The sequence below is a fragment of the Toxoplasma gondii genome, chromosome X (genome assembly GCF_000006565.2).
Source record: "Toxoplasma gondii ME49 chromosome X, whole genome shotgun sequence".
In the NCBI taxonomy this organism is placed as follows: Eukaryota; Apicomplexa; class Conoidasida; order Eucoccidiorida; family Sarcocystidae; genus Toxoplasma; species Toxoplasma gondii.
The window spans coordinates 4,671,694-4,697,746 of NC_031478.1; the positions used below are offsets into that span (position 1 = coordinate 4,671,694).

At 49.8% G+C, this 26,053-nt stretch overlaps 2 protein-coding genes across 2 annotated transcripts; both read left to right on the forward strand.

The window, feature by feature from the left end:
* Positions 1-110: 110 nt before the first annotated feature.
* TGME49_235170 (ATPase, AAA family protein) lies at positions 111-13,885 on the forward strand. The gene is made up of 18 exons (XM_018780417.1): positions 111-1,144; positions 1,719-2,050; positions 2,665-3,835; positions 4,346-4,772; positions 5,003-5,064; positions 5,504-5,654; positions 6,182-6,262; positions 6,981-7,138; positions 7,294-7,438; positions 7,710-7,840; positions 8,065-8,190; positions 8,833-9,063; positions 9,779-9,841; positions 10,354-10,539; positions 10,776-10,913; positions 11,535-11,605; positions 12,244-12,310; positions 12,675-13,885. The coding sequence occupies exons 2-18, from the start codon at positions 1,722-1,724 to the stop codon at positions 12,918-12,920; spliced, it is 3,783 nt and encodes a 1,260-aa protein (XP_018635838.1). The 5' UTR covers positions 111-1,144; positions 1,719-1,721; the 3' UTR covers positions 12,921-13,885.
* Positions 13,886-18,931: 5,046 nt separating this feature from the next.
* TGME49_235180 (hypothetical protein) lies at positions 18,932-25,753 on the forward strand (the record flags this gene model as incomplete). Its single annotated transcript, XM_018780418.1, has 8 exons — positions 18,932-19,778; positions 20,140-20,424; positions 20,746-21,200; positions 22,116-22,451; positions 22,635-22,883; positions 23,651-23,824; positions 24,436-24,643; positions 25,431-25,753. 8 exons carry the CDS (start codon positions 18,932-18,934, stop codon positions 25,751-25,753), a joined length of 2,877 nt encoding a protein of 958 aa, XP_018635837.1.
* Positions 25,754-26,053: the final 300 nt, after the last annotated feature.

The window sequence follows — 26,053 nt, forward strand, 5'->3', positions numbered from 1 at the left end:
GAAAGAAAGAAAGCAATCCAGTCGACGTGCAGTCCTTGTTCGATCCGGATTCCCCCGCTTTTCCGCTTCGCAGGCAAAGCCGGAAGAGAAAAGGTGCCTCAAGACCAGCACGACTCTCAGCTGGGGGCTGCAGAATCTCTGGAGCAGAGGATCGAGAGACGACAGCTTTGTGTGGCAAGACGAGACGGAACCACTCGGGCGCGGGGACCGATGTATTTCTCTTCATCTTCCTGTTTTTCTCTTTCCTCTGATAACAGCGACCTCTGGACAAGCTGTGTCGAGCTCTGCCGCCTTTCCCCCCTTGTCCACGCGTGTATTGCTCGGATAACCGACCTCCTGTTCAACCAGGAAAGGCGAGGCGAATCTCGTGGTTACCATCTCGAAGAGAATGGCCACATTTTTCATGCACACGTGTGCAGTACAGATGCATCGGTATAGAAGGGCGCATCCAGGACGTTTCTGCGTGTGCTGACGGCGACGGATGCTGTGCATATCTGTCGGAAGTTGAGATACTCCCATTTGTCTGTGTGTAGACTGTCAACCTTCGGGCGTCTCTACGTAAATGCCAGAGCGTTGTAGGCCTCGGAGGTGACTCTTTTCAGCTCTTTTGTCCACCTTTTGTGTGTATTCTCCGTTGTGCTCATTTGTCCTAAAACGCGAACCAGGCCGGGGAAGCTGAGCTACCGTCGTCAATCCTGTCGTTCCCCGTGACTGAGGTTCTTCGGCATCTTAAAGTGTCGTGTCAATTCTTTTGGAGAAAGTGCTTTAGCTGACGGCTCAGAATGCCTGAATGAATCATTAATCCCTGTTTCGATATCGATGTCTTACAACCCCTCTTCTATGTGTACTTACGCGTGAGCTTACGTGTCAACTTTTTATGAGGACGTACGGCGCATTATGGAACAGGACATCCGTACCTATATATACATAGATGCGCATCCGTTGTCATAAACATTTCCTGGCACAAACGTCGTTTTCGTATTGGCTAAGGGAGACCTAGCCCCACATCTTGGCAAGCCTTCTGTGTCTGTTGGCAGTTGGTGCAGCGAAGCATTTTTTTTTGATGCGTCCTTTCTCTTTTCCATTTTAAATTCGAGTCTTTCATTGTCTCGACCTTCTCCCTTGATCATCACTCGAAGAACTCGTAAGCAGGCTGTTGGAGTTTCGCTGCCTCCTCACTCTGCTCTCCATTCGCCGCCTCTGCAAGCTCTAGTGTTTCTTCGCCCCCTCCCTCTTCTTTTTTTCTCTTTGCTCTGTTTTTCTTCCTCAACTGTCTTACTCTGCTTCTAACGTGCTGGCGCTCTGTGGCTTCTCTTTTCGGTGACGCAAACTTCGTGCTGCTTCGTCCTCGCCATGCGTTGCCTCTCTCGACGGACTGGGGCACAGCACCTGACGTGTGCCTCGATAGATAGTGTTTTGCGGCTGTCTTTGTCTAGAAACGCATGTGTAGCGACATGCACATAAGCATACATAAACTATGATTTGGGAATAGTTGCAGAGGACGAGAAATTGTCTCTGGCCAGGGTTTTAACGTATCGGCTTGTCTGTTTTTCAGGTCTCCCGAGTGTGGCAGGACCTGGCGAGGAGAGTTGGGAAGCGTTCTGTTACCCTTGGTGAACGCCCGCTTGCGTGTATGTGACCGTTCGCCTTTTGCGCCGTTCCCCAGTTTATCGCCCTTGCTTTTTGTCTGCGTTTTGGTGGGCGTGTGTGCGTGCCAGGAGATGGACAGAAAACGAGGGGACATTCGCGCTTTCTTCAAGCCAAAAGTGCCCCCTCCTTCGGCTTCGGCTGCAAAGGAGACGCGAAGGAGTGTTTCAACTCCAGAAGATCCGGTGCCCTCGCAGGGGGCAGTGCGACCGGGGGGATCCAAGCAGGAAGAGAAGATTGTGAATCCTGGGGATTGGACGGGAAGAAAGGAACCCGTTGCACAGCAACCAGCAAAGCCGGTGCAGGCAACCGATCCAGGATACGAAAGGGCAGACGACGTCGCAAATCAGCCAGTCCAACTCAGCTCACATGGGGACTCGCCTGACAGGATCCCCAAAACGAGGTACGTGGGGATATTTCGCTCTTCACTTCGCCACCACTAACACTCCAGCAAAACACTCGAGGATCATGAATCCACCACTTGTACCTGTCTTAAGGAGTCCAGAGGAGCAGTGGCGGAGCCTGTACGAACAGCAGTTTCCTGCTCAGCGTCGCTACGATGCGTGTGTGTGGTTTACGTCCTGCCATGTTTATTCTTTTATCTAGGTGTCTATCGACTCATATCACATTTCCCCCTTTTTCTGGCGACCTCTGGCTGGAGTAGTCCGTTCTCTGCTGGTCTTGCCACATTTGCGAGACCAACTCAGTCCTCTCCTTTTTCTCCAGCTCCAATGACCTGTATCTCCCGGCACTCTTTCGTGTCCACCGTTTGTATCATTGACGTTGTCCCCAACGCTGTTGTTTTGCGTCGCCTTTGCCTCACACTCACATCGGTTCCATACCGCGTGTCTTTCGTTCTTCGCTGGGCCTCTCAGCGTGGGTCGTTGTTTCGCGAATGTTCTGGCCAACGGCTCTTTGTATGCCAAGTTGGCTTGCCGTTTATAGTTTGTATCATAGTCACTCCACACATGTTTTAGTTACATTTACGTGGCTGTAGGTCTGTGTTTCGCATCTCAGTTCTATGAGTCAGGGCCGAGGAAAGGGCGGCCGTCTGCGCCGAATCGCATCCTCTGATGATGAAGACTCCTCTCCTCGTCACTCCAGCTGTCTTCGGGCGGGCGCCCCGCCTCCAGGCAGCTCACTAGGGAAGAAAGTGTCTCCGGCTGTGGAAGTGAAAAGGAGACCTCAGAACGAGCGTGGCGAGCGAAGGGAGGATGCGAAAAGTCGGTGCAAAAGCAAAGACGTAAAACAAAAGGCCGTGGAGGTTGTTGACGTGGACGATTTCCTTTCTTCGTCAGTCGACAAAGCAGTTGAAAAAGTCCTCACGCGTCCGCCTCAAAAGCCGACGCAGAGCCTCCAGACGGAGGAAATGGACGTCGATGAAGAAGACGAAGAACAAGAAGAGAAGGCGAAAGAAAGAGGAGAGGAAGAAGCAAAACGCTCATCTTGTCCCGGCAGACTCGACCGTGTCGCTTCGAGCCCAAAAGGAAAACGCCCAGCGAACACGACAAGTCAGTGGACGAAGCTGGTGAGGTCGATGGAGCCCGAGCAGGTTCGGCAGAAGAGGAAGAAGATGGAGGCCCGACAGAGTCCCGAAGTGCTCTCCAACAGTGAAGAGGAAATGCATGCGAGACCACGGAGGCCGAGGCAGAAAGACGACGAGGAAGAGGAGTACGTTGAAAGCAGTGAGGAAGACGAAGAAAGTGAAGACGATGATGCAGACGAGAGTGAAGAGGAGGACACCAACGGGAGCCTGAAGGCCAAAGGCCGGAGCAAATCACACAAGGAAGTTCAGAACCCGCCCTCGACGGCGATAGCGAGAAGTCCAACTGCGCCTTCTCCGTCTTCAGCGAGGAGCTGGCAGGCACAACAGCAGAAACCGGAAGCGATGCCTGCCCCTGCCCAACTGTCTTCGACGGGAAAGCGCATGTACACGTCGAATTTAGAGGAAGGAAGCGAGCAAACGAGTACATGCTCTCCCTCTCCCAACAGGAAGAAGCGCAAAGTCGAAGAATCGGTCGTGCCTCTGACAAAAAAGGACAAGGAAGAAGGCTCGACAAATCCACTCGCAGGCTCCACGTCCTGTTTCGCAGGGAAAACCTTTGTTTTCACGGGAGTCCTCGATTCAATGGCTCGAGAAGAGGCCGTTTCCGCAGTCGTAGGAAACGGCGGCCGCTGCACGTCTGCGGTAAGAAGTGACACAAGAATCGGATCTTCACATAAATCTATGATATGTATCAACTTAAATGGCAGGTGAAGAGTTACCAGGTGTACGGGTGACGGTTGTAATTGTTCGCTGCTGACTGCGAGAGGTAGTGTCGACCGCGGAGCGAGGAGAGGTGGGCGTGTGACCATTTTCGCAGTTTCGTCCACTTTTCGCTTTTTTTGGGAGCACGAACCCCCCAAATCGTCCTCCCAGATTTTGCGTGGGTGTGCTCTCCCTTTGTATATCGCCAGTCCTTTTCTCCAGACGACGGAGAATCGAGCCTTTCCATATCTACGCCGTTTCCTCTCTCCTATCCGTAAAACCGGCGACGCAGCCACACGCGTACAAGAATATATATATATATGTTTATGTCTTTACGGGGCCGTGCATACAGAGGCTTTGTGTGTGTCGCCGTTCTGAAAACGATCTGAGACGCATTTCGATTCTCGGACTTCACCGGCCAAACGTTACCCTACTTTCACTGTCCGCCAGGTCTCTGGGAGGACCGACTACCTCGTGGCAGGTGCCTTGTTGGAAGACGGCAGAGACGTGACAACTGGGTCGAAATATCGGAAGGCGCTCCAGTTGATGCATGACGGGAAGGGGAAGCAGAAAACGTCTCTCAAAATTTTGCATGAGCAGGAATTTCTTGCAATGCTGCCGGAGAACGCAGAGAAGAAGCCAACGTTGGAGGCGCGACAATTGCAAGAAGAGACAAGCCGACTCGAGAGTGCAAAAACTGTCAAGTCCGATGGAAGTGCTGATGAACCGGATAGGCACCACAGTGACGAAAACAGTGGCACTCTTCTGTGGGCAGAAAAATACCGGCCGAAACGGGCAGACGACGTTGTAGGAAATCGCGAACATTTACGGACGCTGCAAACGTGGCTCGCAGACTGGGCCGACGTTTGTCTTCATGGTGAGCAAACACGGTGGAGGTAACGTGGCAGTACTCTCTGTGTTGCCTTTTCACTTCACCTCGCTCGACAAAAATCCAGTTCTGAATGTCGTATGACACGCACCTGCAGCAAAAGGACGCATTCGTGTCTCTGCACAGTCTTCAACCACACACACATGCGTTGTCTTTGTTTACTTCGCGGTTCCCTTACTACCGTTGAGTGTGTTCGTGTCGGCTGTTCTCTTCCACAGGGATTAAAAAGAAGCCTCCCCCCCGTAGCTCCGCTCCTTCCTTCTCACCGTATGGGTTCGCCGTAAGCAGTTTCCTTCTCAGAGAAAAAAGATGTATATGCGTGCACGTGTCTGTTGATTTCTGCTCATCCATGCGCTCTGAACGTTTTCTTGCGCTCTCGTCTCCGCCTCTCAATTTATTCTCGTTTCTCTCTGTGTACATTACCGTTCTACTGTGCGCTTACTCATCAACGTCTTCTGTTTTCTGGTCCTCGTTTCTCTGCTGATATCCGGACCCGGCCGTCGTCTGAAAGTGTTTTGTATTCGTCGTCCTGTGGACTCACCGCATACCGTGTCCTACCGTCGTTCGCCTCTCGTCTTTCTTGTCATCCGTCACCGGAAGTTGTCGCGGGTCCTGTTCCTCACTTGCCCCCTGTGTCACTCTCTGTCTTCGGTCATCTTTGCTCTCATGGAGGGGTCCAATATTTCTCCGCACTTTTCTTTGTCTTCTCTCCTCTTCAGCCAACTATCAACTTAAACGCTCGTGCCGCTCTGCTAAGTGGCCCTCCAGGCATTGGGAAGACCACGGCGGCTCGCCTTGCGGCCGAAGCAGCAGGTTACGATGTACTTGAATACAATGCGTCAGATGCGCGCAACAAAGCACATATCGAAGGTATGCAAGACCGTACACACCGACGGAGCTATATATATATATATATATATATAATATATATATATAATATATATATATATAATATATATATATATATATGGAACTAGCTTCTCTGCAGTTGTGCGTCCGATGGTAGGAGCGGTACTGGCCGCATATCCATCTGTGTGTGTGTATTCGGTGGGCTTCATGGACCTGGCAAATACACCCACACGTGATAGGTTTACTCATAGAAACACGCATAGCATGGTTTACAGGTGCCCGCTTGCAGACAGTGAGAGGCGTATACGAGAGCGAGGTTGGGGTGCACCGTCTGTAGAATATGGACAGAAGGCCCAAAATGCCAATGCCTTGGCGGGGGAGTGAGAGCGCGTGCATGCTGTGGCTTTGATTTACTATGTTTCTGCTGCTGCGTGAGTGTTCCTGGCCGTCACTATCTTCGCATGTGTCTGTAGGAGTCTGCATCATGCCCTGTGATTTTCTTCGTGTTTTCTGAAGAATGTTCTCGATGGAGGTGTTTGGCTGTACAGATATTGGGAATATGACGTCGGGCGGTCTCACCCTTCACTCCTTTTTAGACCAGAAGAACGAGGCCTCGCGGGGATCACCAGGTGAGCTTGCATCTCTTCCGCCCCTCTTTGAAGTTCCACGTGTGCGTCTGTTACCATGTCCTGTTGGTTGTCGCTTCCTACGATTGCGCCAGCATCACTGGTATCCGCGTGTGCGTTCTGGTATAAAGTCTTTCGTGTATCACGAAGTTTTGTCTCGTGCCATCTGTTCTAAGCTGGCTAGTCAGTCGATGCATTCCAGTCTTTCCTCCGACACTCTCTACAGCCTTTTTATGCATCCTGAATGATTCGCTTCGAGGGCAAGAGCACCGCACCATTCCATGTTTGAAAAGCTAGGGAGGTTGTTGTGGCGTGCTGTCTGGCGCTCACGGGATTTTTTGAGGTGTATCGTTGTTGCTTCTTTTCTGGTAGTGTTCAGTGCTGCTGCGGAACGATTAGCTGTGTTTACATCTACGTGTCTGTGCACGTCGTGGTGTTGTCAACGCATCGCTGCTTGTCTCGCAGCCGAACTGTCAAGATGCGTGTACACATGCATATCTGCATATTCGTATATTTGCGCTACATATATATACGCAAATGCACATTCATCCTCACGTATAAGGCATATCGCATCTCCATGTGACCAACTCATGTCGGCGCCCTCGCGCTGTCTGCAGCACCGATGTGAGGGCACATGGGCTCAACTATATACATGTGAGCACCTTGCGCTTCCGCGTATGTCCACGAATTTTGAATGGCAAGCTCACTTTCGTTTTTTCAGGACGAAACGCAAAACGACCCATGGGCGCTTGCGTGCTCATGGATGAAGTCGATGGCCTAAGTGGGGGAGATCGCGGCGGCGCCCAGGCGATAGTCAAGCTCATCGAGACCAGCAAATGTCCGATCATTTGCATCTGTAATGATCGCATGCACCCCAAGGTAGTAGAAACGCGTGTGTTCAACTATGTCGGAACACGGCCATCTTCGCGTGCTTGGAAGCGCATGTAATCACATGGAGGTACAGGTGACCAAGTAGATTTGCCTGTTGCCGCATACCTGCGAGAATGTGGGGTTCGTCGTGTTCCGTGTCTCAGGTTCGAACCATTGCATCGAAGTGCCTGGATCTGCGCTTCCACCCTCCTCATATGGCAGCGCTGAGGTCTCGAGTGGAGAAAATCGCCGCTGCTGAGGACCTGTCCCTAGATCCGCAGGCGGTTGACTATCTTTGTGAATCTGCAGGTCAGCGAGGCAAAAACAAACACAATAATGTGCACGCACAGAGAGGTTTCTCTCCAGAAATCCCGCTTCGAAGAATGAAGACACCCAGCATGCGAACAGACACATTGTCATGTGTGTGTGGATGTGTGTCATGGTTTCCTTTCGGCACCAAGCGTATTTCGAGTTCCTCAACATTTGGTGTTAACGACATTGTTGAGGGGGTTTCACCCCCCTTTTCGCTTTTACGGGAAGGACCGCATGTCATCGTTGGCAACCGTGTTTGGGTTTTCAGGAGGAGATCTTCGCCAGATTCTTACCTCTCTCCAAATGATCGCCTACGAGACCAGGGAGAAGGCGAAAGAAAAAGACTGGAAAAGCCGGGAGGAGAAAGCAGACTTCAGCACCGGACTCAAAGATGAGCAGGTGTGTTCAGGTTTATTCTCGCATGTGTATTCAGCTGTGTGGATTCAGACGCTACCAAATAACGTAGTTTTTCGCGCCGAGGTTGCATGCGCGGTATCCATGTAAGGGCATATGTGAGGCGCTATGTACATAGGTAGGCACGGGTCTTGGAAGGTCAATCTCTTCTGTCTGTCTTTCTCTCGTTCATTGTTCTCTGGTGAACTGGGTCTTGCCAACCGCGACAGGTTATGCACGGCCCTTTTGAATGCTGCAAGCAACTTCTGGACGCTCATCAGTCTTCGAAACTTTCGCGTAGACAGAAACTCGACAAGTTTTTCAGCGACTACGATTTAATTCCTCTCCTCATACAGGTTCGTTCAGGTTTCGATGCCGCAACCAAAGAAGGGGAAGCCCGCAAGTGTTCGGCAGAGGCCACTGACAGAATGCACTATATCCAACGGTGCCATACGATCACTAGTTTTGTTTTAGGTTCTACTCGTCACTATAAAACAAATTAACAGATGCCAGTGCGCCACCTCCACTTGCATCCTTGTTGGTGTTCAAAAAGAGCTGCTGCAAGACCACTGTCGCACTTTCGGGGATGTACGACAACCTGAGCGGTCGTTTGGCATTACGTCGATTTCCGTGCAACTTACATCATCTGACCTGTTCCGATTGTGGACGCAATTTGTATCGTGTCTTACAAATCGTTTCTCATTCTGTTGTAGCTTTATTTTTAGTGCTGTAAATTTGTAAATAGTAAATATGTAAGCCTTTGTGTTGGCTGTGTCACGCTCTGGTGCTTTACAAGAACAGAAGTGTCGCTTGATGGGCGCATACGTGGAGGAGTCTATATCTCGGTACCATCTGTACCAAGTATTCACATAGGTCTATACTTTTGCGTTTGTAGGTGTGTATGTGAAGTCATGGGTAAGTGTAAAAGGTCCAAGTGAACTGGTGACGATCTCGTCTGCTGCTATTCACATTCCGTGTGTTTATGTTTTGTGGTTCAGGAAAATTACTTGGAAGCGTTTCGCCAAGGAATGCAAAGAGGCTCATCACCCTCGGCAGAAAAGTTCTCCAGTCCTCACACATTCTCCATGACCAAGAAGACTTCCCTGTCGTCCGCTAGCTCACGTGTGGGGGTGTCAACGCAGCCAAATGATTGTTTCGTCATCAATCTTGTTGCTTCGGCTGCCTGCGACCTCGTTGAGGCAGATATTATGAACAACGTACTACGAGTGGTGCGTACCCTTTTTTCAGAGAAGCTACCGCTTTGTTCGGCGGCAGCTTGAACTCTTTCCCGTGCTTCGGTGCTTTAATAATACGTGCATATTCGTTTCTGTCTTACGATATGGTCTTCTATTTGTCTGTGCATGTCAGTAAACAGATTTTACGTGTAACAGCCGTTCACCAGTTCCCCTGCTGTTCGTGTTCGGTGGCACATAGAGAGAAACGCGCTGGCGTCGCACATGTTCAATAGGCACTATATCGGTATATACGTGCTTGTCAAGTGTACGTGCGACCTTCGTGGTCGAAATTTAGAACGTAGGTAAGTTTAGGCATGTCCACAATACTCCATAGAATCGCATATGGATAACTATGGTCGGGCTCTGTGTATGCTGTTCCGTGTACAAACTGCGGTTTTGTAAGACCATTCGAAAATTCCCGTAAATGCATGGTTTTTTATGAAAGCTACAAAGTAACGCGTGCTTGCATATGTACACCGCAGCGCGTCTACACGGAGCGACTATGGGCCTATTATTTCCTCAGTACTCTTGTTAATGACATGTGCGCGTAAAAGCAGACCTCAGTACTAGTTCCTACACAGGGACATAATATGTCGTCGTGGTGTTCGTTAGCGCCCTCTTACTATGTGCATCAGACCCATCAGTTATACGTACATGCATTTTATCTCCATTTAACTTTAGAAATGTTTTTCTGTGCATCTCTGGACAGAGCCAGCAGTGGGGAATGCTTCCAGATATAGGCTTTCTTTGCTGCGTTTCTCTTCCTGCCAAAGTAAGGAAAGAGCCATTTACGGACTGCGGCGCCTGCACATGCATTTCATTTTTTTCGACTTGATTGTGCGAGTACAGTAGTTCGCAGAAGTATGTTTTTTTTGGGAGGGGATGCTCCCTGCCGTTTTTGAACACTCGAGACGACGCGAGAGAGAAAAAGAGAGAGAAGTTAGAGCACTTCACGGGAGAGGTTGACTATATATATATATATATATACATATATATATATATATATATATATATATGTTTACGCGAACAAAGTGTCATACCCCATGTGTTTCCTTGGTTTCTCTGAGTGTGGTTTGGGCAGCATAACAACTTACCTAACTACAATTGTAGAGATGTCTTTGGCAGTGCATGCTTGACTGTAGATTGGGCTTGTCACCCCGTAGTTTCATTTTCGCCTTTTTTCACTATTTTGACAGCGCGATGTACCTGCGTGAAAAGTTACGGAATAAAGAGAGCGTGCATCTGTTTTTTTCCCGTGTTTTCCTGGCTCCGCCCTTGGTTCAGGTCGAGAAGGCACAAGGGTTTCTAGGTCGAGTCCAATTTCCATCTTGGCTGGGACGCAACAGCACTCAAACGAAGCATAAGCGATTGTTGACAGAACTGCTTCTTGTGCTTCTTAATCAGCTGCAATGTTGCAGCACGAGCAGTGGCCTCAAACTCTCTGGGTATCTGGATGCTCTATACAGAAAGGTGCGTTCATATGAGAAGTTGTTTAATTGCATGACACTGGGAAGACGAGACACACCCATAGAGAACTTCAGCAAGGAGAGATAGTGAACAGGAAAACCAACTGAACTGATTTTTTTTTTCTCGGACCAACTGTCTTTCTTTGACTGTAACATGTTTTGAGCAGTATTCAGGTAACAAACGGTTAAATGTGGGATTGTCTGGCTGCGCTATTTTGTTTTCCTTGCTGCCTCTTGCAGTGTGTAGGACCTCTCGTCCGCCTTAGTAAAGCTGACCCGAAAATTGCGGTAGAGGCTGCCATGCAAGCGATGGCGGAGTATTCTCTTACGCGCGGGATGGTCGTCGACAATCTGAACTCTCTTCGCCTCAAAAATCAGGTAACTGTTTTTGCGCGTGAGTTATGCAACCCTTATTCTGGCCGTATCGAAAAAAATTGACACTCCAGAAGGTCCACATTCAAGCATGCCTGGACGTGCTTGTTGCACATTGCAAGCGAAGTCGATGTACCTGTACACATGCGCTCACCGCTATACATGTAAATTTCATTAATATCAGCGTTAGTGTGTTCATGCGAATACATCGGAGAGATTCGCGAATGCTTTTATGTATTGTACTAGGTGTGTAGCTATCCGCGTCGGATCATTATGCGTTTCGTGCATTATAGTTTGTGAGAGCGTAATCACATCCGAGTGATGCTTTTTCAATGATATTTCGAATTTGCAAGCCCTATGGCGAATTTGGTGTCTGTGTGTAAATGCGTGTGTGTGCGTTTACAAATACATATGAATGCGTGGAGCCGTCCATATATATACATATATGTGTTGATAGGGGGGCATCAATCCATCCCAGAAGATCACGAGAGTTCAAACCGTGTGCCTGTGAATTCGTGGTTACTTCGTATGCATTGTTGAAGAAGGTTGCTCAAGCGGGTCGTGGCAGCGGTCACCTGGCTTGCCGCATTCGCATCTGCCCTAATTTGACTCTATTTTGTCTTACAGGAGCGACTGTACGACTCAATCGAGACCCGCGTGAAAAGCAGCTTCACGCGGATGTGCAATGCTGCAGCCAAGTGAGAAAAGAAACGAGGAGTCTCCAGTTATGCGAGCGCTGTTTGTTCACGTACCTATATCCAAAGGGAGGCATATTGCGTTTCTCGACTGCTGGCTAGGCATGTAACTGTGATTACAGATGGGTACTACGAAGTATTGGGATAAACAGACACAGGTAGATGGGCTAGCCAGGATATACGTATGGTGTCAGCTAGACTCAAAGGTTTATCTCTCATTGCCCGCTGGGAATGAAAAGTTCGGTGGATAGGCAAAAGGTGCTTAAACAAATAGCATGGAGTAGATAAGAAAATATTGGACATCCCGTCATCTTATGTGTATCATGCTGTCACCTTAATTCTATATCCGTTACCGTCGCAGGCACGCATCATGTCACATAGATGTCTGCCTGCGCACACACTTTTAAACTGTTAAAAGAACTTTATGAGTATATGCGTTGCCTTGAGGACTCAAACTGCGTGTGCATGTTGCGTTCTTGGACGCAGTGGGGCTGATATTCGCATTTACGAGTAACTACATGTATCTGTATGACTACACAGAAACATACGGGTACATTCCGTGTAACGAAGCCGAGCATCTATAGATGACGGCGTCGAGAAGTGAAGTCAGCCACTGTCAGACGTGTTTTTCCTTTTTCTAGGGCTTCCTCTGCGTTCATTGTGGAAGCGAGAAAAGGCAGAAACGCCAAAGCCGCCGCTGCAGAGGAGGTAGGCGTGTGTGGTAACCTGCGGGCTCTCCGGAACCGTCATGCAAACGCCTTGATTTCTTACCTATTTTGACCGTTGTTTTCTTTATGAAATCATGAGTGTTGCTGCCTTTAAGCAACCTCATCATCTTCAGATGTCCTTGCCTTCCCGCGCACGTCACAGCCACGAACTGATATACTCCGCTTGAACGGCTAATTAAGCACCAGAGCGAGATTCCTGGCAGAACAAAGACGATTCTAGGACCGTGAAATCGATCAGAAAGAGCAATGCATTTGTTCCGTTACTGTCTACTCCAGTCAGATTGGAAACTGCTATTGCCGACGTATCACCCTGTGATGTTCCGTGTGTTGTCTCCCGCGTGCAGGAGCGGCAGGACGGTGAACAAGATATGGAGGTGACCACAACAGGTGAAGACAACGTCGATGCCGCAGACGAGGACGACGATGATCCTCTTCGCGATAGCTTTATTCTTTCGGCTGTTAAGGGGAAGAAGGAAATGAAGGGCGCTGCAGGACGAAGCCAGAGAGGCGGCGGGCCGAGATCCACACCAAGAGGAGAGAGCAATGCTGCCCGCCGTGGCAAGAAAGTCCGGTCAAAGGCAGCGACCTGAGGAAAGCACGCTGGCAAACGGTCCAGTGGTTTGTAGTAGACTCCCATAATTTTATGTCAGCGTCTGCGTCTCGCCTGTTTTCGTGTTGATATTCTTTCCAGGGGAGGTGATCGAGATGGCGTGTGGCCGAGGCACTTCGAGAGTTTCTCACTTTCTGTATCAGATAATGGCTGCCGATTGGCCGCTTGTTGTGGTGCGTACCCGAACACGTCGTTAAGTGCGGAAGTCTAGCTGGTCGTCTCCTTGTTGTAGAGTGGGGTGAGAGATACACACCACCAAATTGAAGTTCGTGGAGTGGAAATGAACAGTCACTGCAGGGCGTGCCGTGGCGGCACTCTCATGTTCATCGCACATTGATCTTAGGAGTCATGTCAACGATTCTTCGCTTGATCTACTTTTTGTCGAGCCGCGAGGGTCTGAAAGTTCCAGCTGCTCAAAGCTGCACTCGAGTTTTTGGCTTACGGTATCACAATGCAAGGCCTCATCATGTCTTGTCATTTATTGTACTCTAGTGGTGAACGTAATAGATGTACTCGAGTGCTGGCTGCACTACTGTTATCCATCTTTTGATCGCTGCTGAATCCAGAGTGAAGAAAATCCGATTTTCGCCAACAGCATGGGGCTCCTTCAGTCTCAGTCCTGGTAATCAAAAGTTCGCGTCAGTGTGCAAACTAAAGTTCCACCTGGCTAGCACAATGAGGCATGAAGCGGAACAGTAGTGCGAAGTCATTAGATTCAGGGGAGTTGGTGAGACACACAGCAGTTCGCGTTTCTGTGTGCATTAAGTTTTGGAGGAAACGCGTAATCGCGCACTGTCTTTCCTTGGGAGGACTTCGGCGACAGTAATGAAACACCGGTCTCGGTAATGCACAGTCAACACCCTGGCGGGGTCGCAACGATTTTACCTGCTATGTAGTTTCAACGGTGCATACCAAATGGTTTTTGTCTGCGTAACGGTAAAATGTGTTTCGTATGATATAGACAGTTTATGTAGACGTGAGCCATAACGTCGTGGAGGAGAGGAACTTAGATCTCTGAAACGCTTAGGTTCACAGGAGAGACCGGAGATCCTTTTAGCGTCTCTCGAGGTCACGCCTTGGCTTGTACAATAGCGTGCTGGTCTGTGTTTTTGTTGTCAACGGCGGTTGACAGTTTATCTTACAGCAGTGCGGACTGCGTCGTAACTACCTGGCCGCAGCAGTAAACTTCGGTGACGTGTTCTTACTCATGTTTGTCGGCAGCACCATCACCGGCATTCGGCGACCTTGTCTGTTGCTGTGAAAGTGTTACCAGAAAGGGAGACCCCTTGCAGAGTGCCACAATCAGCATTCGTTGCGTGTTCCATCTCTGCATTTGCAGTAATCGAACACCGTAACGGCGTAGCAGCTACAGTTATGTACCCGCGGAGCGCCAGCTACACATTTAGCATACCTTTCTGAAGCTAGCTGTAAGCCCGTACTCCATGCAAACTTTCTGAAAAGAAGGGTCTAAGGGGGGGGGGAAAAGGGCTATGAGTGGTTTCGCCTTGACTGTTTTCAGCAGACAGCAATACCGTACACCATAAGAACTAGGAAAAGGTGAATGTATGCTAGCACCCAGAGTGTATTCGAACGTGCACTGCCTTTTAGACAGAAAGTCATCCGATACGAACGAGTTGCACCTGCCGCAAGATCCTCAAAGGAACAAAAGCGTAGCCCTTAACCATGCACTGCCTATAATCCTTGCGTCTGGATGCCAAGCACGGCATCCGTGAAGTGGCTCCCTACCGCAGCTAGGCAGCAGTATTTAACGGCCGCGAAGGAGCAAATGTTCCATCACTACAGGACAGTAGTTCAAACAGCAAAGTACCTACTCGCCTCCAGATGCAGACCAACCGGGTCTCATCCCCACAAAGCTGAAGAGCCAGCAACAGGCCTGCGAAAGCATGATCTACTCATAGAGATCGAACAGGCGTAAGTCGATTGCTTTATACGGATTCCCCCAAGCAGCCCAAGGCTCTCCCGCTTCAGCGTCGCGAAATTTCTGAGTGTCCTCGCCCCAAATGTCTCTCTTAAGTGGAGGGAACATGAACTCGGTTGATGTGTAGCCTAGCATTGGTTCATATGCTTCGCACGCAGGACAGTTTTGCCTGCATTCAGTATACTTGCTGCATCCGTAGCCCTGATCTATCTCGCAGAATTCGCAGCCGAGTTCGTCTGTGAAGCCCTCTACCCGCAAACCGTTGCACGCAGTACCGCACAACCGTTGACACCGTGGAGAGCATCCTTGTTCTAGCATTATACACCTGCCACACCACGGACCAAGTGGAGCGTATCCCCATCTATTCCCCAGTCGTGTCCATTCCAATGCCACAACATGAAGGCTGTTGACGGTATGCTTTCGTGGGTCATACTGCGGGCGCCATTTATGTTGACTAATTATGGGAGACGAACCGGAAGATTCTGGGGGCCACGTCCACGGGTTCGTTGGAGGCCGAGTCCAATGCCGCGTCGGCCGGCTGGCTGCTGCTCTCGTTACTTGCCAAATTGTGCTGCCTACGGGGCAACAGCTCAACAAGAAGCGACAGAGATGGCAAAGAGCCAGAAAAAGGGTGCACTGCACAAGAGACGACGTTCTCAAGGGGCTCAGCATCATGATGATATTGAAAGAGACTTCATGATTAAGAAGGTGTATGCCACTCGGCGTTCGATTCCAATGGATGCCCCCGTCTCTCCTCTTCGTTCGGCTGCTTATTCATATGAAACGGGAAACACTGCATGCGACGTGCCGATCACGTGAACCGACGTAGTTCCGTGGCTGACACGAGTAACAGAAGCGGGGAGTCAATAATTAGCGAAACAGCTCCTTTTCTTTCCTGAAGGCGTCTGGTTGCAGACTCTCAAAGAGAATCAATGGCCCAGCTCGGGCCTTAAAAACGTAACACTTGCTCTGCGCTTTCCCTGGACGAAGTTAAAGCTACTTGACGAATTGGGCACCTATATAATCGTTTTTATAGACACGCCATCCCGCAACAGGTAGAATGCAGCTTTGCTGCAGCAACCTAGGCAGCGTGTCAAATATTCTGTGGTGAGCACCTTCTCGTGTCCTCGTAATGAGAGCGGCCCCACAACCGCAATAATCAATGCCTTGGATTTCGTTACAGCGACACGATAGTGACAGCGTGGAAACGACCTTGCCAACAATATCATGTGACATGCTTTTTTTGCTGCCTGTACAACTTCGTGTAGTTGTACGTACTAATGGAATGATAGCCGACTAAAAGAGAACAAACCGCGGACACGGTCTGCTAGGCATGAAGACAGCAGGCTAATTCGTGCATGTCAGACTCTAGTCAATGAAAAAGGGCGACGGTACCTTGATAAAAATCCTCATGTTGGAAGTTTGAAAATGGGAACTTATGCGACACCATTTGTAGGAACAGCAATTCTCATGGAATACAAACAGGCACTGCGTCCATGCAAACAGTTGTGAAATGTTGGCGGCTGCCGCTGTCGAAGGCGATTCTCCGGTCCCCTGCAAAGTAGGAAAAGCAGATTCCCGTTCTCCTATTCATGTGATTGGTTGAGATGTTTTTGTGAAACACAAGAAACAATTCTCAACGTGGAAGGTTTTCAATAGCTGTTGTGTTTTCGCCGCAGTTGTTGGATTAAGTTTTGCACGATCCTCTTGCCCAACACTGCTACTGGAGACCTGCAATACACCTGATGCTCCACACAAAAACGCCTTTTTCAAGCCACAATCACACGAAATAAATGGGGGCTCTGTGTCAGAGGGCCTTAGACTGCTCGGCTGCGCCTCTTACGGTGTTTCAACAGGCTCCAATCGAAAACCGCTATCTTAACCAACAGCATCTGCACACACACTCTAGCGATGTGTCTCAATTTGACACCTCCCATGTTTCACTGCGAATACCGATGCCTTCATGTTGCCACGGGACCACAACATATTAGAAATGGACAATGTGCGGCTGACGCGGCCATCGACTCGCAACGAGTGCTAAAAGCACGCAGTGAGTCAGGATACTGCAGACTGAACATAAAGCACCCAGCTGCTGGAGGAGACATGTCGGCATCAGTTTCTTCTTTTTGAAGTCCCCAACGCTGCATGTGACGTTTGTCTGCGTCTAAATAATAACTGCTGTCACGTCTAACTGAAATATGCTGGGCCATAAAAACACATCGACTACCAGGCTGTCACCTGTGTCCACTCTGGCTGCAGACGACGGGTCAGTCAGCTGAAAGGGACATGGAAGAGTTAACTGTATGCCTACTCAAACATCGTGCGCTGTCTAGTGGATTCCACGAAGTGAACGATAGCCTGAATTATGGGGAACTTGCAAACCGCAGTCCCACTGGGTATGAGCATCTCTACGGCAAAAGGCGCCTTCTCAAGCTGTCACGGAAGCCAGGGATGTCTGAAGGTTGAGACGTAGCCGCACGTTCTCGCGGGAGGTGGGGCCCCTGGGAGTCGATCAGTTTTCTGCGTAGGAATTCGTACAAGCGTCGTCCTACAGCGAGCGAACATCCCCCTTGAGACTCTCCGAAGCACACTATGAGGCGTTCGTCAGAAAGGTAGATCGCAAAAAGAATGTGAGCGGCTGTGCTGCTAGAGACTGTGGCCTCAGTGTGTGCAAGTAACAAGGCGTTACTGTGTAGTGCACTGAGGAAGGTGCTCGTGCCTCGAGTAGCCTCTGTCCTCGAAACATGCACACAGAAACGCAGACAGCAGCTCATACTGCAGGATGCTATTACGGGCAGCAGTGAATCCAATCGGCGTCGATACCTCATGGCTGTTGGTGGATCTCTCCCCCCCCTTCTTACCGCCATCCGCCCCTCCAAAAAATTACGAAAAACGCAAAAACGTGTACGTTATCTTCAGCAAGCGGTGTTTTTGTGAGCCACAGCGATGTCACTGGAAAAAATGACGTGTTAGGATACTGAACGCTTCTTCCCCTCTAGAGGAGACAGAAGCACGGGCGTATCAGAACAAGCGGGGTACATCAGCATCTGGTCAACATCAGTAGTGGCAGCCGCGTGGCGTTGTGGCGCAACACGTCTAAACACGTCTAAAACGGAGAGACGGCACACCTCACATGGACGCCGACACTGAACGGCAAGAGGGCTTCCAGACACGGGGGAAATGATTACTTTTTCGAAATGGTAGCAGCGCCGTTACGCACCGTTCTTTGCCTGAACCTTGCGTATTTGGAACACTGACGTCGCTCTCTGCTGGAGACACAGTAGGAGTTCGCGGCACGAGGAACAGCAGCCTGAGCCATAAAGAATTGTCACACTGGAGGTGACAGTGCCTCTTGATCAATAAAAATGCAAAGTACAGCTCCCATGCTCTCTGCCTGTTGACGGGTTTTCAGTAAAATTTACATGCAAGCTTCCGGAATTCCCCAGGTGACCTCGAATTATGTAATGTTGTGGAGACGCAGTACCACCTACGCACCACGGGGATGTTAAACCCGTTCCCGTGTCGATGGCGAAAAAAGGCTGGGCCCGTACCAGGAATTTATGTGCTGATGGAGAAATCCCGAAGTTTCATCCCTGTATCACTTCTGCAAAAAGCCCTTGACGATTCATCGTGTGTGGAGAAGCTGTTGCATGCGCTCAATTAACCGTGGCTTGTTCTGTCTGGGTGGAACCGAACATATCGGGCAGCCATGTTCATTCGACGCTACATCAGCACTAGGCCACAGACACTCAGTTAGACAGGAGGATTGTTCCCTCCTCTCGTTAAATACACTCAGGCTCTTTAGTGTAAATCCTCTACTACAGGGAAGCTATGGGACTTGGAGGCTTTGTGGCACAGTGGGACTACTTTTCGACAATCGATTTTGTTCGGCAGCGGCGTTTCGACTTGGTGCGCGCCTGTTTACCACTGGCACGGGAACTGGCAGCTGCATGTGCACTACCGCAACTAACCGCTTTGCACATTCGCGGTGACCGCGTTACTGCAATTCATGGTCGGACTGTCCCGCAGATATTGTTTAATCAATGTAGTTGATGGGTCTTGGGTCCATTTTTCACAAGCTCGGCATTTTCCGCCGCCTGGCCCGAACGATGGTGTCTAGCAGAGCCAGCTCCGGACAGGAGCCCTTGTCGCGGAAGGCCTCGCTAAACCGCGAAAGGAGACCGCTTCGAAGTTTGCTTGTAATTCTCAATTCAGTTTTGTTGATTGCCCCCCAAATATGTTTGCTTGGACAGGGAGAGGAGCCAGACATAGTAAGTGTCGGAGGAGCACCCGAGGTTTCCACAGGGGAAGCTCACTTCCGACAGCACTCTGACTTATTATCCTCTGAACCTCCAAGTCTCTTCACATTCGACAACGGACAGAGATCGCCATGTGATGACACCAGCCGTGATGATGATTCGTGCCACTCGAATGTAGAGTCCGTTGTTTCAAATAGAAGTGATCCCCTAGCAGCTCAACCGTACACTACTGCTAGTAACACCACCACAGCGACAGTGGTACCGCCGCGCCGGACAGTAGCCGACATTGCAGATCTAGCCTCCGCTTCTCGCATGCTGCATTCCAAGTGTGATTCAGAATCGATATCGAATCCAAGCGGCCACGAGTGGTTACATTTTCCGTCTCAGTCGGGACCGCACACAGTTGGTTCCACTGTGACGATTGCCGCCAATCTTCTTCCCTGCAAAACCGCTACTATAGACTTGCAAGAGCGTGAAGTACTAGTGTCTCTGACGTTGCTGGGCCGTCATTCACAAAGACGGTTGCTACCGCCACAGGATGCGACCACCTCCGTTTCTGTCGTGGGCAGTACCCAGTCAACCGGCCGCACAGCCGTTTTCACGGGTTACAATGAAAGTTTCCGTCTTCGAGCAAGAACAGGTGAGGATACATCCAACAGGGATCGCATGGAGAGGAAGACCGTTGTTGGCATCGGGCTACTGGACTGTTATGGTTCCGAAATCATAAGATGTGGTCGACCGAGTGAATCCACGATAACGTTTTTAAGATAAATATACAGCTTTTTTCTGCTCAGCGCTCACTGCTTTCTCTATAACTGTTCAGAGAAACCGGGTTAACTTAACTCCTTGCATGTATTTCACTCACAGGACCAAACTCTTAAGGCGACGATGCCAAATTTAAGGTGCATCTTCAGCACGAGTGTCACTGTTCAGTAGTAGCTTAGCACTTCTTTTTCAGGAGCGCCGACCGTAGGTTTAACCGGAATGGTGTACTGATGCAGGGCAATCACTTGTCATCGAGTGGCTGGTCTCGGTGCCTGGGAGTTACCTGATAGAAGCCACAACTGATGGATTTCCGCCAGCTGTACTCGGCCCTCTCCTAGCTGTAGAAACAGGCTCCCCAATGATGAACATCATACAGCAGCCACAGAACGGGGGAAGCGGGGCGGAAATCTTGCCCATTCCCGTGCTCGAGGTGGTCGATAGTCATGGAAAAAGAATGACTTCATCAACCTCCATACTCGTGGCCTACGTAAACAGCCCTCGATCTGAGGATAATCAGGCAGGTGCGGACAAAAAACGGAGATCCTCGAACGCACAATCCTTCAAAAGACAATGACTGTTCCACTCAAGCGTCATACTGTAGGAACACGAGTATCTTTTGAAACAGGTACTTTTCGAACCCGAATTCTCTGGTTTCTGAAAGGGCCTACTGCAAAACTGCTTGGAAAACGCTCAGATCTTACTCTTCGAAGATCTCAAGCGGAAACACTGGAACGTCAATATGCGTAGCAGGAACCAACCGGATATGTGGCATGCCGGAATATCAGACGAGAGTGCTTGGTCGACGCTGTAGTTTGGTAGACTGTGTATTTGTTGGTGTTCAGGCAGAAGTTTGCCCGTGCTTAGGGGACAGACTGTCGCCCGGGTATCCCGTGGTATTGCGTCCTTTCCGGGACTCTCAATACGAGAAGCCAAAAAAAATTACCGTCTCAGCTTCGTTGATATATCGGGGGCAATTCCCGTGGAAGTGTTCTCCAATGTTTTCGACATCGCACCCGGTTTGCCTACTAGTCTTGCTATAGTTGAACAGCCCCCTCCAACGGTCAATCCTGGGCAGAAAAATCCATTCCGAGCTGCCGTTGAGGTGCAGGACAAGCATGGAAACAGGGCCTCTGGTGAATGGAATATCGTACTGAGGATTAAAGCAGAGGACAAGCATCAGGCAGATCGAGACCCTCGTCCATCTATGCATATGGAGGCAAAGACTAACGCCAGCAAAGCGGCTGTCTTCGATAATATTTCCATTACTGATTCCGTGGAAGGCGTCTACACTCTGATCGTAAGTCCCACCATATTCTCTGCATTTTGGTGCGAGCGAGGAGAGAAAGTTGTGACGTTTGGCACCCTAAATCCATGTTTCAACACACCAGTCGATTCCTGCCGGAGCTTCAGAACAACCATGCTGTCATTGCAGCTGTACTTGCAGAGCTTGTGCTTCGATAATGAATCCGCAAAGGCAAACATCAAACATAGAGTGCCCCGTATGGAAATGAAGTTGATAGTAAAAGTAGAAATGGAGCGTGTTACGAACGGGAGTCCGTCTTACTTGTGCACATAGACACACAACCTGGATGCGCGGTTGTTCTCTCGGGGAAAGGTGACTTCGAGTTGAAGCACTACCATACTGGCCAGAATCGGTGTAATTAAGGCGTTTTTGGGAAATACATGACTGCCGAACCTAGAAGAAGCGCGAAAGATGCACTGAATTTGTTGATAACCACTCATTCTACAAAGTAGCGTAGATGTAGCTAAACGCCATCGGCAGTCAGAGTAGCTCCGTCACATGCAGATGGGCATGATGCAGTATTGCACATTCAGCGGTGCCATCGTCGCACTAGGGTCATTGGTCCAGATGCTCAAGTGTGCAAATCCGTTAGCGCCGCGATGTACACGCGAGAAGCTACCGCATGATCATGAATGCTTTTCGCATCTAGTGGGGAATGTTCAGCAAGGAAGGTACTTGTTAGAGAGCACAAAAGCAAGACACAGTGCCTCAGGGGTACGATGTTCAGATTCACGTTTTCGTTGGAGTGGTGGTGAATTGACAACCTCAGTTCAGCTGAGATCCAGTTCAGTGAACCCCGCTGCGCCTGTTCAAGTCAGTGTCAAGGAAACAGTTTCACGACATTTTCGGCTGTACGCTCCCGACAGGTTCGCTAGGCATGTCGACTACCTCTCTGGTGCGCCTACGCAGGCTGAATGCACAGACTGTCCGAATGGCCCGCTCTTTGCCACAAGTACACCAGTCCGCGTTGTGCCGAAGTCCGAAGTGTGGGTGGTCACGGACTGTGGAGTAATAGCTCCGCCGTCATCAGCTGACGGACTCGAAGGCGTTTTAGAACACAGCTGCGTGCTGAGCGTCTCACTCGTCGAAGGGGGTGGATCAGCTTCGTTGATCGCGCCTGTCATCATCGAAATCGATGTGTTAGACAAGGTCCGGAAGCCGGCGGTGATGCCTCGTATCAGGGTGGTTCCTGACGAACATGTTTTCATCCCTGGCGAGCACTTGACGAAGACCATTCGTATTGAGGTAGGAGCCTCAAACAAGCCTGTTTTATCGGTATTCGAACCAAAGTGGCAATACTGTGGTCAAGAAGTAGAGAGTCCTATTCAAAGAATGAAATCAACACGAGGTGCTGCTGATGTTTGATTTCGACACAGGCGGGCTGTTCGCATCGTCGTGTGATTGTGGACGTCTGCTTCTCTGAATTAGGCTGTTGAGCAAAAAACCACGACAGCCGAGGGAACAGCAGTGCCTGATACAGCGGGCTCCTTCCCTGACCGATACACTGTGGTAGTCCGCACAAGATCCGATGACCACCGATGGACCGAACCTGCGGTTAGGTGGCCGAACGGCAACGTAGCTCATATCATGGCCGCACCAGCAGGCAGATCGACGCTTATTCTCCCTTCCAAACTTGGAAGCATGAAAAGCGCTGTCTCCGAGCGCGCCCAACCCATCGTAAGCTACCCGAAGCCTCACACTGTTAAAATGACATGGTAGCCCGTCATATTGATTCGAGGAGTGTCTTGCTGAGTGGAAGTCGGAATTTTCTTTTTCTCGTGGCCGACAAAGGCTTTCCACCACCGAAACATTTGCACGATCGCAAAAGTGTTATTGCTTGCCCGTCTGTAAAGATGAACCGCTGGTCAAAGGGGGGAGGGCAGCAAAACGTGTAAGCTGGAAGAAAACCACTACAACTCTTGATTTTAGGTGCTTCGCTCATAGTTCCCCGCTTACGGGTGCAGTCAGCCGCCTTGGTGACAGCAGAGGTCAGGCATTTGAAACCTACAGGGTCGTCTGGTGAGTACAGGAGCGTTTTCGTGGACTCGCCACATCAACGCTGCCCTGAGGTACTAGCCTAGACAGTCACAAGAACGACTTTCCATCACTTGCCGCGTTTTGCGTAGTTGCTACTTCAAAATAATGGAGTCATACGGGCTTGCTCGGAAAGGATTTGTGTTGTGAGAAGATGGCTCGCAGGCTATCGACCGAAGAAGAGTGCCTGCTTATGCTTGAAATGCAATAAATTTCATCTATGCGGAGGGTGTCACTGAGAACATAGACAAACAGAAATATCCTCCTCCTCCGGAATCCAACTACAGAAGGATGACATTATTAAGATGCCGTAACGCAAGAAATTTCATGTTTCTACCAACGGCGCTCCAAGGAATCCCCCATCTTTAGGGGGGTAATTCGTTAATTATCTTAACTGTGATTTACTGCAGCATTCGAGGAGCGACTTCAGACTGGCTAGACCAGGAAAGCAGTTGGACGCAACTAAGGATGTCCCCGGACAGCCAGCGGAGGCGGAAAGCATCAAGCAAACATCGCAAGAACGAATGCCACTGAGGAGGCTGCCTTCTCTCTTTCTCTCCACTAATGAAGACAATGTAGCTCAGGTAGATATCCAAGCCTTGAGCATATATGGCTTTTCCTTGCTATCATGGAAAGCATCTCTTAAAGGAGTTGGTGGTGCGCTACATTGCCTTTCATCTGTTCAAACCTCAACCAGAGTATAGTGGCGTAGGAACTGGACCTCACTGTTCATTTGAACCATGTACACGAGAAGGTATTCGTGTTACTATCAAAAGTGCGTAAAACGTTTTGGTTGGGTTGCGGGATGTAGGTGCCACAAATGCTCAAGAGCTTTCTTGTGAGACAAAACTACCGGCTTGTTTCGATTCGCGACTTGTGGCGCTGCAGAGACAAGAGCGTTACCCGGTTATATCACAATCGATTCATTACACAAATTCGGATTTAATGGTAACTCGGCAGAAAGAACGTACAGCCCGTCGTTCATTACATGGTGGCTCTCGTCACTGGGAGAGGTGCATAGCATTAGCAAAAAATCATGTTTTAGCGACGGTGTGCATACGCAGTAGAATGTGTCGGAGCCACTGTCGCTTTTATCCCAGGTGCCATCCGACGGTCTCATCAGGACAATTGTGGACACGATGAATCTTTCGCGTGCCTTACACTTACGAATGCAACGTGCTGTCCGTCTGTACAGATCAAATGGAACTCGACAGACATATTAGTGCGAGAAGGGTCCTCCATAGACCTTTCGTTCCAGCTAGGATCTCGTCCACTTGATTCGGTGTATGTATCAATATCGTGCCCATCGCCGTTCATCAAACATGTCAAGGACCGGGCTGAAGTTCAGCCCGAGGACTGGCTCTTCGGGGACAGCCTTATTCTTAATTCGCTTCCACAGCCAGGTAAGAGGAATCACGCTTCAACCGCACACGTCCCGACAGAGGTACTCTAGAAATGCTATTCTGGCTCGTTGTGTCCCATATGAGAACTTTCCATGCCAGGAATAGCGCAAAGACACCGGCTAGTGCGGGAGCCTATAGTCATACACACCCGAGAGCTCCGACAGGGTACTTCACGTTTCCTTGAGTAAACCGTACTTTCTCACGGAGCACCTGTGACTAGTTTTGTGGTCCGCAAACTTATCACCGGCATCTCCCGTTTCGTTGCCGGACGGTCTACCACGAGTATGGCGTAACCCCGATGATACTCGTAGCTTTAGTAGCCTGCCACAGGCGATGAAAGGAAAGTAGGTGATGCTGACGGATTTCCTCGTTCAGGTAGACACGCTGATAGACACTCAGCAGCGTCTCTATTGGTTGTTGAGGAAATATCCATAGGCTACTATCTGTTGTCGTATATCTTGCGTTCGAGGAAGTTGCTTGTTTCTTGGCGACACCCACACGAAGCAACACAAAAGGTAGTTTGTGCGTCGGAGAAACCAGTGTGCGAGGCCTTCGGGACGAGAGCTATGTTGTCACTATCACTGTGCTTGCGAATGATTTAACAAGCGGCCATTTCGTCATCCAAACTCTTCACGTTTGTCGCCAATCACGGATGTGCAACGACCGTGTTGTAACAGAAGGTCTCCCTCGCATCACGAAACAATGCAAGCGACACCCTAACTTGCAGGGATGCAGAGCGTTACATAACGTTCATGCAAGGCACTGGGGTTTTCTTCAACTACTGCAGGATACCAGGAAGCGCAGTATTCTGTTTCCTGTCAAGTTTCGAGTCGTTCGAAGGATCCTCGTTGGATATTTGACAGCGACTCGTTCTCACGAGATGACGAGGATGCCCGAATTTTTGGGACGACGGTTCACTTATCCATCTACCGTCACCAGTGCCACGACGGGTCATTCAGGGGAATCTGCCCTTGCCCTGCCGGTTATGTTTGTGACGGCGCAACTGTACTTTACAAGTGCCCAGCAGGCACAGAAAGGTGGGTTTGTAGAATGAGTGAGGCCGGCTGCATGCAGTGCAGCACTTCTTCTGCGGTGATTCTACGACCTTGAGGTTATTCACGAGTGAGTCTGGATGACGCGAAACAGTCCCGAAGTCAGATGGCAGAGTCATCCTCAGGTTACGTTCCTTCGCTATTGGCATTTCCATTGATCATTTGACGGTCTGTTTTGAGGACTGCTGCTTCCCGAGTGCCGTAGGAAGCCCGCAGTCATTAGGAGGTGTCGTCATCCAAAGACCTGTTCAATGCCTTAAAGGCGATACTCGTCTATCACTTCGCCCGTGTGTTTCCCTGAAAAGTCACTGCTCCTTGTGATTCTCCAGCACAGGAGTACACGCACGCGAACTATCAC